The 12,711-nt window shown below is 39.9% G+C and overlaps 1 protein-coding gene and 1 long non-coding RNA gene across 3 annotated transcripts; one reads left to right on the top strand and one right to left on the bottom strand.

Moving 5' to 3' along the window:
* Positions 1-2,860: 2,860 nt before the first annotated feature.
* LOC127438539 (uncharacterized) lies at positions 2,861-6,247 on the bottom strand. The gene is made up of 3 exons (XR_007896755.1): positions 6,152-6,247; positions 5,238-5,289; positions 2,861-3,776 (listed from the first exon to the last, which is right to left on the bottom strand). It is a non-coding gene; the product is annotated as an uncharacterized LOC127438539 (long non-coding RNA).
* Positions 6,222-11,029, top strand: LOC127438529 (heme oxygenase 2-like). 2 transcript variants are annotated; one of them, XM_051694171.1, is made up of 6 exons: positions 6,222-6,389; positions 8,181-8,278; positions 8,564-8,681; positions 9,761-10,252; positions 10,377-10,500; positions 10,744-11,029. In XM_051694171.1, the coding sequence occupies exons 1-6, from the start codon at positions 6,237-6,239 to the stop codon at positions 10,869-10,871; spliced, it is 1,113 nt and encodes a 370-aa protein (XP_051550131.1). In that variant the 5' UTR covers positions 6,222-6,236; the 3' UTR covers positions 10,872-11,029. The 2 variants fall into 2 exon arrangements, with proteins under 2 accessions (XP_051550131.1, XP_051550132.1); XM_051694172.1 differs by having other exon boundaries at positions 8,184-8,278.
* Positions 11,030-12,711: the final 1,682 nt, after the last annotated feature.

Consider the following 12,711-nt stretch of genomic DNA (forward strand, 5'->3'; position numbering starts at 1 on the left):
TCCTAGCAACATGGTGGTGAGTGGATGGGTAGATGAATGGACGGATGGACAGACAAATGGATGAATGGACCGATAGGTGCTTGGATTAGCAGATGGATGGATGGGTGGATGGGTGGATCGGTGGTTGGGTGGGTGGATGGACGGATGGAGGGAAGAATGGACAGGTGGAGGTTTAAGTGGATGGATGGAAGGAAGAATGGGTGAGTGGATGGATGGATGGGTGGACGGATGGATGGACAGATGAATGGATGGATGAATGGATGGATCGGTGGTTGGGTGGGTGGATGGACGGATGGAGGGAAGAATGGACAGGTGGAGGTTTAAGTGGATGGATGGAAGGAAGAATGGGTGAGTGGATGGATGGATGGGTGGACGGATGGATGGACAGATGAATGGATGGATGAATGGATGGATCGGTGGTTGGGTGGGTGGATGGATGAATGGATGGATGATGGTTGGACAGACAGATGGATGGTGCATGGATGGTTGGATGGTTGGATGGATGGATGGGGCATGGATGAATGAACGGATGGATGATGGATGGATGGTTGGGTGAATGGATGGAAGGAAGGAAGAATGGGTGTGTGGATGAATGGATGGACGGACGGACAGAAGGATGGACGGATGGATGGATTGGAGGAATGGATGGATGGACAGACGGAAGGGTGGATGGATGGACGGACAGATGGATGGATGGTATTCATTATTCATGCATGTCTATTTTTATAACCTTTTACAGTAAACACTACAATGCCCTGTTAGTAGAGAAATTGATTAGCCATAGACTTGGATCACACTGTGGTATAAACTTGTTAATTAAGAAACAAATGACCAGGTCTGTTTTTAATTGGCCTTGCAGCACTGGCATGACTCACAATTACCAAGTAAAGGATCAGAATATAAGCAATGGCACACATCCTATATGTGAATGTTTATAATACATTTGTATGTATATGAGCAGTGGACATGAAAAACTTTTGGAAAGTTGGACATGTCCTGCAGTGTGACATGCTAAACTCCATCTAAAATAATTTTAAATGCAGTTTTTCTAATTCTTTCATAATTATTGCATGTGCAGTTTTTATGACCACATATTAAGTGAGGGATTACACGTGAATATTTGTATTAAAATTTAACTTGTCACACCGCAGGACCAATTGAAATGATCTAGTAAAGGCAAAATTTTATTTTAGCCACAGCAGCTTAAATACACACTGTCCCTTATTCGTGCATGTACATTTCAACCAAAAATGTTGATGAAGTTAATGAAATGACATACAGTACATTCTTTCCATAATAGAGCATGTTTCCAGAATATATGCATGTTCATAATACATTAGTAATAAGATAAACCAACACTTTAAGTATACATTATATAATGAGTCCAAATGTTAATAGCGCCAAACTACCTATTACTTTATGATAAAATGATTACTTTGTGCATAGAAAGAATTAGCATGCATATGCTTCACAGTATAATATATTGTAGTATTCATATGCTTATCAGGTCAGTACAGACGCCTTGGCTCAGGTGTATCAATGATCTAAATGCACTGTATCTGGATATCCCAAAACAGATCATGGATCAACTTTCTTGCCTTTATAATAGGTTCAGCGTGTTTTTCTAAAAGTGAATACTCCCCTGATTTGTCACACCCTTGTTGATTATTTTACTTAAACTGTTCATTGGAGAAAACAAGGGGAAATCCTAACAGACAGGAAGGTCCCCCCTTTTATAAAACGAGACTCAAAATTGTTGGGCCAAAAATATTCAGGCAACAAAACAATGCGAGGGCAAAATATCTGCATGACAAATTTGAGCTCAGAGGACGGACCGTAAAAACAACAATTGATCAGGGTGATGTCATCACCACTATTATCAACTTACAGTACACTCATGTGATACGTGTACAGGAATTCAGCCCACAGTGATAATCACTCTGGAGTCTGAAAAATGCACATAAACAAAGGAACTCGCACTGAATATGAAATAGCACAGCAGTGAAGTCAAGGCCAAAGCAATATTGTTGATCTTAGGAAGCTCGTCCCGAATATACACAGAAGTGGGCAGTGATCATGCAGAGCGCAAAATAAAGAAGTGAAATTGGGCTTCGGAAGCACTTGAAGACATAAAAGACCCCTGAAAGTGCCAAAGGTCTTTTCAATACTCGGACGTTTTGCCGAGGGAAAATGTCTTTGTTCCTTTGTTTAAGTGGAGCAGCTTGTCTGGTGGTCCGATCTAAGGTGCAAGTAAATAATGGTATTGCAACCTAATGTGCAGGTCACACATGCTTAATCAAACACATGGCAGGCTGCACCCATATTCTTAAGAACACATTGGCATTCTCCATAAATCGGGGGAAGTACTTCAGATTGCTGTAAGCTACAATAGAACATGACTTCCTGACAACGCCGTATATACTGATAAATGATGACAAATGTTTGTAACATATGTACTTTACATCCCTAAAATGTTGCATGACTGTAGTCTAATAAATAAAGTTTTCAGTCAGAACCAAAAAGTGTTTCACAGCCTCATATCATAGTAGAACCTTTTTTAAGTTCCACAAATAACTTTATTCTCTTGTTCTTCAAGAGACAACCTATGTATTGGTCCTTAAGGAATCCCAAAACCAAATCTGCTGATCTGAATAATCTATAATGTCTAATCAAGAACTTTGTCTAATCTCTAAATAACCAAATAGCCAACGCAAGGACCCTGTTCAGCAAAAATGGTTCTTGATAAGAAGCGTGTAACAAAGCACTACAAATAACTTGAAAATAACCGCTTTACTATAGTAAAAATATAAGGGCATCTTGCAAAAATCATTGAGATTATATTAGCTAAATTGTTCTGCAACTGATGTGATGTTTGTAACAGGTTTCTTTTCTCTTTCTTTTTTTTTTTTTCAAGGAGGTTTGTGGAGTTCCTGCCTCGGGGCAATCGAAACATAACGAGCTTCCTTCTTTGCTTACTCACTAAGAACTGAAATTTCAAGAGATTGTTTAGATTTTACTGACATCTACAGGTGAAACCACACATGATTTAAACCAGCTGAGACTTTCACAGCAACTGCAGGTGAATAAGCTAAATAAAAATAATTTCCTTTAATTAAAATTGAAACTTTACCAGGTTTATAATTTGATTTATCATTTAAATACACATAGTTTACACATTTGTCCGTTTTTATAGTCGTATGAAATGCACAAATTTGCAAAAGTAATATACCCCCCCCCACCCCTTTAATGTAATGGACAACAACTCAGAGGTTGGTAATTAGCCTCTTTTGTCAAAAGGTTGGTTATGTAACAAAATATTAACACTTTGTGGGTGTAAATGAGCATGCTTTTATTCCTTTTCATTTTAAATAAAAATTGCCCATAAAATATCTAGAAAAAATATTTGTATAAACCCCTATGATGATTATCAGCAATTCTTAAATAAAATTTAAGAAGCTAAATCTAAAAATATCCATATGCACCAGTTATGAAACAAAACATATTACGTTATATGATAAAATGATCACTTTAAAAAATGTATTGAAAAGTTGCTAATCAATGTTAAAAGCAAAGTTGTTGTAAAGTCACAAAAATGAAATGTTCATAAATTCTGTTCACTGTAACTTTGGATGTTTTTTTGTTTGTTTTTTAAGCTGAAGTGCAAAGTCAAAATTGTTACATCAATCCAAAACTATGTGGTATCTCCCATTAAAGGGATAGTTCATCATTTACTCACCCTCATGCCATCCCAGATGTGTTTGACTTTCTTTCTTCTGCTGAACACAAAAACACAAACAAAGAATATTTCAGCTCTGTAGGTCCGTACAATTCATGTTAACAGGGTCTGAAACTTTGACTCTCCAAAAAGCATATAAAAGCAGCATAAAAGTAATCTGTATTACTCCAGTGGTTTAATCCATGTCGTCAGAAGTGATATGATAGGTGTGGGTCAGAAACAGATCAATATTTAAGTTCTTTTTTTACTATAAATTCTCCTCCCTGCCAAGAAAGTGGCAATATGCACAAAGAATGCAAATCACCAAAAACACAAGAAGAATGTGAAAGTGAAAGTGGAGATTTATAGTAAAAAAGGACTAAAATATTGATCTGTTTCTCACCAACACCTATCATATCACTTCTGAAGACATGGATTTAACCAGACATGGAGTCTTCTGGATTACTTTTTGTGACGAGGAGGAGGGCGTGGCTGGGCCGTGATGGAGCTGGAGGAACCGCTGCCATCCACCGAAGAAGGGGAGGAGCAGTTTTGTCCATCAGGGGCCGGAGGACTTGCTGCTGTCTGCCGGGGGAGGAGCAAGCTGGCGTCCGCCAGAGGGCGGAGGAGCGGTTGAGGACTGGGAGACAGTGCATCCGGGAGCCAGTGAGCAAGTCTCTCCTCACTGTGTGTGTGAGTCTCCGCTCACCCTTTCCCTCACCCCACGCCTCCCCTCATCTCTCCCCCAGGTTCACAGGAGGTGGGGTGGACCACTGGCTGATGGTACGCCCGGAAGGGCAGCGTCACCCCTCCAGAGACTGGGGGAGGGGTGAGGAGTTAATCAGACCGGTGGCGCCCCGGCCTGAATCGGGCGGGGGAGGAGTGTGACGAGGAGGAGGGCGTGGCCGGGCCGTGATGGAGCACTCTGGCGCTGAATCAGCTGATCAGCGGGAGAGCAAGATAAAGGGGAGCCGGAGGAGCCAGTTCAAGAGAGACGCACGCAGCTGTGTTGCATGTGTGTCTGTTTATGTTTGTTTTAAGTTAATTTTTACATAAAACTTTGTTTACTGTTCAGCCGGTTTCCGCCTCCTCCTTGCCCATCCTTGAACTGTTACACTTTTATGCTGCCTTTATGTGCTTTTCTGAGCTTCAAAGTACTGTCAACATACATCCCTTTGTTAAGTTCAGTGAGAGTTTATAATGTTAAAGTGTGTGGGGGGTAGTTTTACTGTAACTAATTATTGAGAAAGGTGACCCGAAGACAGTTCAACTTAGAAAAAAAGACTATACTGTATAGTGCACATAAAAATACACAAAAATATATTCAAAAACCTCCTAAATTACAAAAGTCTTGCATTAGAAATAGTCAAAGGTGTAGACAGCATATATCTGAGAGGTGGTGTACGTGACTGTTACTCTTTACTCCTTACATTTCAAATTTTGTGCATGAATTACCCATGACATCTGTTGGCTGTACATGTGAATTCTGACACCAGGCAATTGAAATCCCCCTGATTCTTACCGTTCTCACTGTCAGGCATGGTTTGTCTTGGGAGCATGTGAACTTCAAGCCACTGTCAGAACAAAGAAAGCACTACTATAAGTTTATACAACCATTCACAGAGCTGTGGCATATATACATTTGCTGTATGGTCTAATTAAATGTCAAATAAAGTGGAAGTGTGTCACCTTTCACTTTAACTGACTTTATAGCCAGTCTGGTAGTATTTACACAGAAATTCTCATTTTAAATCTCTACATCTTGTGTTTGAATTACTGTGTTTTACAAATAATAGGCCTACTTGAACTTTTAAGGCTCTGTTTACAATTGTCAATCATAAGCCTGATGATTCTCAGCTGATATATAAATCCACCTCTGTAATAAATAAACATGACAGAAAGATTCTTAAAAACGTCTTACCCTGTTCGAGACCCTATATTAATTTATTATGATTTAATTTGCATTGGAGGAAATGATGCATATTAATTTTAGTAAGGATTGAATCAACTGAAATGTTATACACATTATAAAAGGTAAGTTATTTTAATACATTTAAATATAAATTATTTTAATCGATACATGTTCAATAAAAAATAAAATAAAATAAGTCGCTTAAATTTTCCTTTTAGTTTGTGACAGTAGCGGTCAACATAGATTACGTTAGTCTTATAAACCAATCATATAATGGCCCTAACGTCAATGACCCGAGTATTACGACAGTATGCCACTGTTTGCGGATATCGTACAAATGAATGGGAAGACAGTAAACTGACACCAACCTGTCGCAAAATTCTCAGTGACTTCTGTTATAAAACAGCAATTTTATCCTAGTAATCTCCGCACATAGTTCACTACAAAGTGATTATTTAGTGCAAAACATGTTGGGGATTAGCGAACTGGCGATAAATTCATTAAGTGATGAGCTGTTTCCTCACAAAAGTAGTTTATTCGGCGTACTGAAGCATCTCCTCCATTAACATCCATTCAGAAAGAACGGCCTTTGGTCTCCTCGGCAGTGTTATGATTTGTTTTGCTAACTTTGTAGGCTCAACTCTGGTATCGTGTCACTTCCTGTTTGAAGGCGGGACTAGTGTTGTAAACATTGCACGTAGCCAACGTGATGTGAACCGCTGCAGACCGCTGCAGACTTGGACCATAAACACCGCATTTCAGGTAAAAATAACACCGATCTTCCAGCTTTACCTATCATGAGGGGACTTTGACCTGCACAAATCGCATCGCATTAGAATGAATGTAAATAGGAAAAGCGGACATTTCACTGGACATTACTGTCACAAGTTACACAAGTCAATGTCACTGCGACCGATCAATTGAGTCGTAATAACCATTAAAGCACACAATTCTTGTACCAAGTAAAACTGATATTTTTTTTATTCGCTAGAATCTTGCCATTTGAGTGTTTGTTCTTGGACTCATATGACTAGCTGAATAATGGACATAGGTTGTGCAATGAAGACAGACAGAACAATATGTGTGTCATTGGTACATTCATGTATGATCACTGTTGACACTGAACAGATGCTTAAAGGTGCTGTAAGCGATTTTTATTTATTTTTTTATTATGGAATTGTATGCAGAAAATGTTCTCCCTGAAAAATATCACTGCAATAAGTGTCTTTAGATATTTAACCAGTCTCTGTGACAGCACTAGACTCTGCGGGCCGCGGACACATTCTTTGATCAGCCAATCAGAAGACTTTTATGTGCTTCCTGCCTGTCAATCATTATGCGCGTTCTCATAGAGGCACTGCTCTGAGGGCGGGGTTTCGGAAAGAGGGGGCGTAAAGGAATAGTTCACCCAAAAATGAACATTTGCTGATAATTTACTCACCCTCAGGCCATCCAAGATGTATCTGAGTTTCTTTCTTCATCAAAACAGAATTTAAGTCTTTTAGGATTTCATTTCAGGCCTCCTCCTCTAAACAATGCAAGTGAATGTCCTCCATTTTCTGACGGTCCAAAATGCCTATTTAGGGTGCATCAAAATAATCCACACGACTCCAGTTGACAAATAAAGTTCTTCTGAACACAAACGATTGTTTTGTTTCTCAAAATAATCAATACTTATATACTTTTTAACTACAAATGTTCATCTGTACATCTCTGTGACATGCGCTCACGAGAGGGATGATGTAAGCATGTTGGTAAGGTCATGCGTCATGTGGAGGAGGAGTCAGGAAGCATGTCATTGTTTACAAGAGAAACTTGTGCCGTTCACAAACAATTCAGTCCAAAACAATTTCAGAACAATAAAAAAATAATACAAATAAAAAATCAAAAACATTTCCAAATAATAATAATAAAAAAACAAAAAAACAATGTAAACAATGACATGCTTCCTGACTCCTCCTCCACGTGACGCGTGACCTTACCAACATGCTTACATCATCCCTCTGATGAGCGCAGGTGAACTATTCCTTTAATTTGCCTATAGCACCTTTATTTTATTTTCTCCCCAACTTTGGAATGCCCAATTCCCACTACTTAGTAGGTCCTCGTGGTGGCCTCCGTTTCTGAGACCGTCAATCCGCGCATCTGATCACGTGACTTGTTGTGCATGACACCACGGAGACTCACAGCATGTGGAGAGCTCATGCTACTCTCCACGATCCACACACAACTTACCACACGCCCCATTGAGAACGAGAACCACTAATCACGACCACGAGGAGGTTACCCCATGTGACTCTACCCTCCCTAGCAACCGTGCCAATTTGGTTGCTTAGGAGACCTGGCTGGAGTCACTCAGCACACACTGGATTTGATCTCATGACCCCAGGGGTGATAGTCAGCATCAATACTCACTGAGCTACCCAGGCCCCCTGCCTACAGCACCTTTAATATATTTGGTTTTGCTTGGTTAACTGGTCATAGTGCTCTTTAGACAGAATACAATGACTGTACATGCTGACTTAAGCACTTCTCTTTTTGTTATTTATCAAGCAGAGAAGAACCAGACAGAAGTTCATGATGGCTGCAGATTCAGCGATGACTAACGGAGGAGAGAATATCCTCAGTGAAAGTGATGACGATATTCTCAGGTGGTGTATTCTTTAACACTGTCATACTTAATTAAGCATGAAGACTCACATATTTGTGCTGTTATAACATGACAGGCCTGTCATAATGATCACTTGTTGTGAATTCCTTTAAAAGGTGTACTAAATAAGTTTTACCACTCACTTTATCTTGGTAACTCCCTTATTATTGGACTTTTTTGTTTACCAAATAATCATGGGTAAATTGATCAACTTTGCATGATTCTGCATCAATGCCAATAGCTGTCAGTGAAACATAAAATAACATATCCTCTCCCTGTGTTTCAGCCCTGATGACCTGTCAGAAGTGTTGGCGGCTGGGACCAAGGAGTCTCATGACAAAGCGGAAAACTCGCCATTTGTCAAGGACTTCCTGAGGGGCCGAATAAAACGAGAACTTTTTAAGGCGAGTCTACAAACCAGGGTTTTTAAATAAGAGCATAAGGGGCTGATCACACCAAATGCATACTTGCACTAAAAAAACTGGGATGCAGCACAAAGACTAGGACAGTATGCAGGTGTACTTAAAAACGTGGCACTCCTTGCGCGAGACGCTGAAAAACAGCGAGACGTGGTGAAACAGACAAAGATTTCCGTCTGGTGCATGTTTACATAGTACAGTAGAAAATAAAATAAAAAACAGCATGGAAAGTCGCAAAAATGTGTTTGGTGCCAACTTGTTCTCACCTTCCTGCTATTAATAAAGTGCAATAGTGCCCGCCCACTTTTTTAGCTGTCTGGGTTCCAGAAGTATTTTTCCCATTCATTTTTTGTAAAGGTTTTTTCATAAAAGAGTTCTAAACCATGAACCAAACCAACCAGCTCCGAGGTGAATCACAACATCACAAACTTTGTTTTGAGGCAAAAAAGTGTTTGAAGATCGGACAGAAAGACAAAGATACAAGACTGTGTAATTACCATCTTTCATGAAGGCACAGACTGCAATCCCATAAAGCATTAAGAGTGACATAATCTAATATAAAATGATGGAAGTATATAAAACTATTGATTTTAGGTTGTTGATTATAAGTATAGAAACAATATATTTTTAGGTTATTGCAAAATGTTCCGATATATACCAATATAGAAGTAGATTGAGAGTGAAGGAAGACCAACTCGATTGCATCATTCGCAGTGCATCATGGGAGTGAGCGGTTGCTCCTGGGCTTTGCTGTCCGTGGTTCTCTGATTGGTCAAGCTTACTCTGCTGTACCATGGGTAATGTAGTTCACCAGGAATTCCACTATTAAACACGATTTTTAAACAATTAAGTTGAAATAACGCAGTCTGATGGCATCAACCATCGATGAACAACCTTGGAGCTCATGGTAGGTCTGTCTTCAAAAGTTTGTTATCATTGAAAATCAGTTTGTCTGTAGAAAAAATCAATGGGATTTTTACTTCTGGAACCATACTGTTGTGCTCTATTTTTATGTATGACTATATCATGAGCTGTGTATGTTTCTGTGCTTTTATCAACCACAGCTCGGCACAGCTGCCCTGTACTATGTATATTTAGCCATTGAGGAAGAGATTGAGAAGAACAAGGACCACCCCATGTTTGCCCCTCTATATTTCCCCTCTGAGCTGTACAGACGAGATGCTTTGGCCAAAGACTTGGAGTATCTCTACGGTGAAGACTGGGAGAGCAAGATCTCGTGCTCGGCAGCCACTCAGCCCTACGTAGACCGCATTCACGAGGTAGGTCGCGAAGACCCTGTCCTGCTGGTGGCACACGCCTGGACCCGCTATATGGGTGACCTGTCAGGTGGACAGATTCTAAAGAAAGTTGCCCAGCGGGCCTTGAAACTGCCCCCAACTGGTGAGGGGTTGAACTTCTACCATTTTGAGGGCATCCACAGCCCAACGGCCTTCAAGAGACTTTACCGCAGCCGCATGAACGAGCTGGAAGTGGATGCTGAAACCAAAGAGAGGCTGCTAGATGAAGCCAACCTGGCATTCAAATTTAATTTAGACGTAAGACAAATGGGTGTGAACTTTGTAAATAAACACTTTTGATGTTAATTAATGATCAAATATGGACATAACTGATTGCCATGTTTATATTTCCTCACTCCAAAGTGCTGTTCTTCACCATTAGGTCTTCACGGAGTTGCAGGAGATTGGGAAAGGCATTAAAGAGGAGGTGCAGGACACTGGGTTCCCTGCACATGGTGACATGGGAGGAGACATTAGTAAATGTCCCTACTATGCAGCCAAAATGGGTGAGAAAGTTGTTTTATGTCCTTCGGTTTTAGAAGAGTTCAGCAGAATTCGGTTTTAGAATTGGGTAGTATTCGACAAGTGAATACTATCAAGTACACCTGAAAAGTGTGCAATCTAATGTAATGACATTCATAGCTTTTTAAATGTGGCTTAAGTGTCCAAGTCTTAAGGGTCCAGTGTAAGTATTTGTTTTAGTGTTTTGTTTGTTTTTATGTAATAACTGCTTACCTCTGTCTTTTTAGCGGTGAGTGGTAACACAATGTACGCATGCCAGTTTGCAAAAATGCTGCTTCGCCAACCCACAGTACAGGTGGTGCTGGCCACATGGGTCGCTGCTATTGCTGGATTGGCTGCTTGGTACCTCACGTGATCACTTTGAACAGAGTCAACCCATCAGAAATGAAGATAAAGAAACATCTGGACTTCAAAGTAAAAATTCTCCATTCAGTCACTCAACTGTGATTTCTGTCAGTATTGTGGAGATATTGCTGTGTAGCATTAAAAAATAAAATACATTAAAGACCTCGACTAGACCCTTGATCTATACAACACTCCCAAATATTCCCAATTTTTATTCAGCTCTCCAGTGTTCTATAAAATACAAATTATTCGGAGTGCCTAGAGTTAAGAGGAAAAGTTGGGTCAGTCAAGAGTGAAACACTTTTAATGCAAGAATGTGCGATTAAAATAGGAATTTATTATTGCAGTCACTTTAGAAACACAAACTGTTGACTTAAAAAATGTAATACAAGTTATTTAAAACAGGACTATGTTTTCAAATTGTTATTTCTATACGTCTGCTATAACTGTGTAGTTTCCAATCTGATGAATATCTTCATATTCTTGTAAAGGAATTCAAACTTGTAAACTCAAATTCTTGTTCAAATTCAAGCAGTTAAATCACTGTGGGATCTGCAAATTATTGTGAGTTTTACCAAATCAAATCTGTTCACACGTTTAACTGCAGAAATACGCCATTACAATGTCTTTATTTAACTGGTCAATTATTTTATACTCTTTTAACTGGTTAAGTAAAATGATCTGTTAATAATGAATAAATACAGTCAGAGTGATGGTGATCCTTAAAGGTTTTACTGGCATTCCTCGTGAAATATACATAAACAAAGTGTCCCTTTGACAATCAGAATTCTTTTTTCTCCCCAGTTTGGAATGCCCAATTCCCAATGCGCTGTAAGTCCTCGTGGTGGCGTAGTGACTCGCCTCAGTCCGGGTGGTGGAGGATGAATCTCAGTTGCCTCCACGTCTGAGACCATCAATCCGCGCATCTTATCACGTGGCTTGTTGAGCGTGTTACCACGGAGACCTAGCGTGTGTGGAGGCTTCACGCTATTCTCCGCGGCAACCACGCACAACTCACCACGCGCCCCACCGAGAGTGAACCACATTATAGCGACCACGAGGAGGTTACCCCATGTGACTCTACCCTCCCTAGCAACCGGGCCAATTTGGTTGCTTAGGAGACCTGGCTGGAGTCACTCAGCACACCCTGGATTCGAACTCGTGACTCCAGGTGTGATAGTCAGCGTCAATACTCACTGAGATACCCAGGCCCCCCGACAATCAGAGACTTCTGAAATCTGATGGGTCATCTTGAACAAGAGTTAATATTTGCTGCGCATCCTGTTACCACCCATAACTGTTATGATCTTTTCTTCCTAGTGAAACCTTTGAATAAGGCAGTTTCCCAGATTAATACATGGACAGGTGTTTGTGTGTGATGAAACATCTTGTTTTGTGCAGGACACATTTTGATTTCCTCCCTCTTTCTGAGTTTAAAATATCAGACTCTTGTAACCTCAGTGTTGTAAGGGGAAATACATGAACAAACCTCTGATGAGTGCTCACTCCTGCTCCTTTGTTGAAAAACTTTTCTGTGTGGTGAGTGATAACGTGCATATATTTTTGTACTTCTATATAACAAACTACAGTACATCTGTCATCAATCAATACTTGAAAAATGATTGCAAATGATGCTTATTACTAAGAACTATTTTGTGACTGTTCTCATCAAAACTGTGGTAAGTGATAATAAGGAGAACAATTTGGAGTTTTTAAATTAAATTTGAAAATTTAAAATACAATTTGCAGTTTGAAATGCTGACAGTGGCACCTGGTGGCCGAGGTCGGTACCACATGCTAATTGTTTGTTAGCAAGAAACTTTTTTATTTTTTTTTCTCATGTGTTGCCT

The sequence above is a fragment of the Myxocyprinus asiaticus genome, chromosome 49, assembly GCF_019703515.2.
Source record: "Myxocyprinus asiaticus isolate MX2 ecotype Aquarium Trade chromosome 49, UBuf_Myxa_2, whole genome shotgun sequence".
Classification (NCBI taxonomy): Eukaryota; Metazoa; Chordata; class Actinopteri; order Cypriniformes; family Catostomidae; genus Myxocyprinus; species Myxocyprinus asiaticus.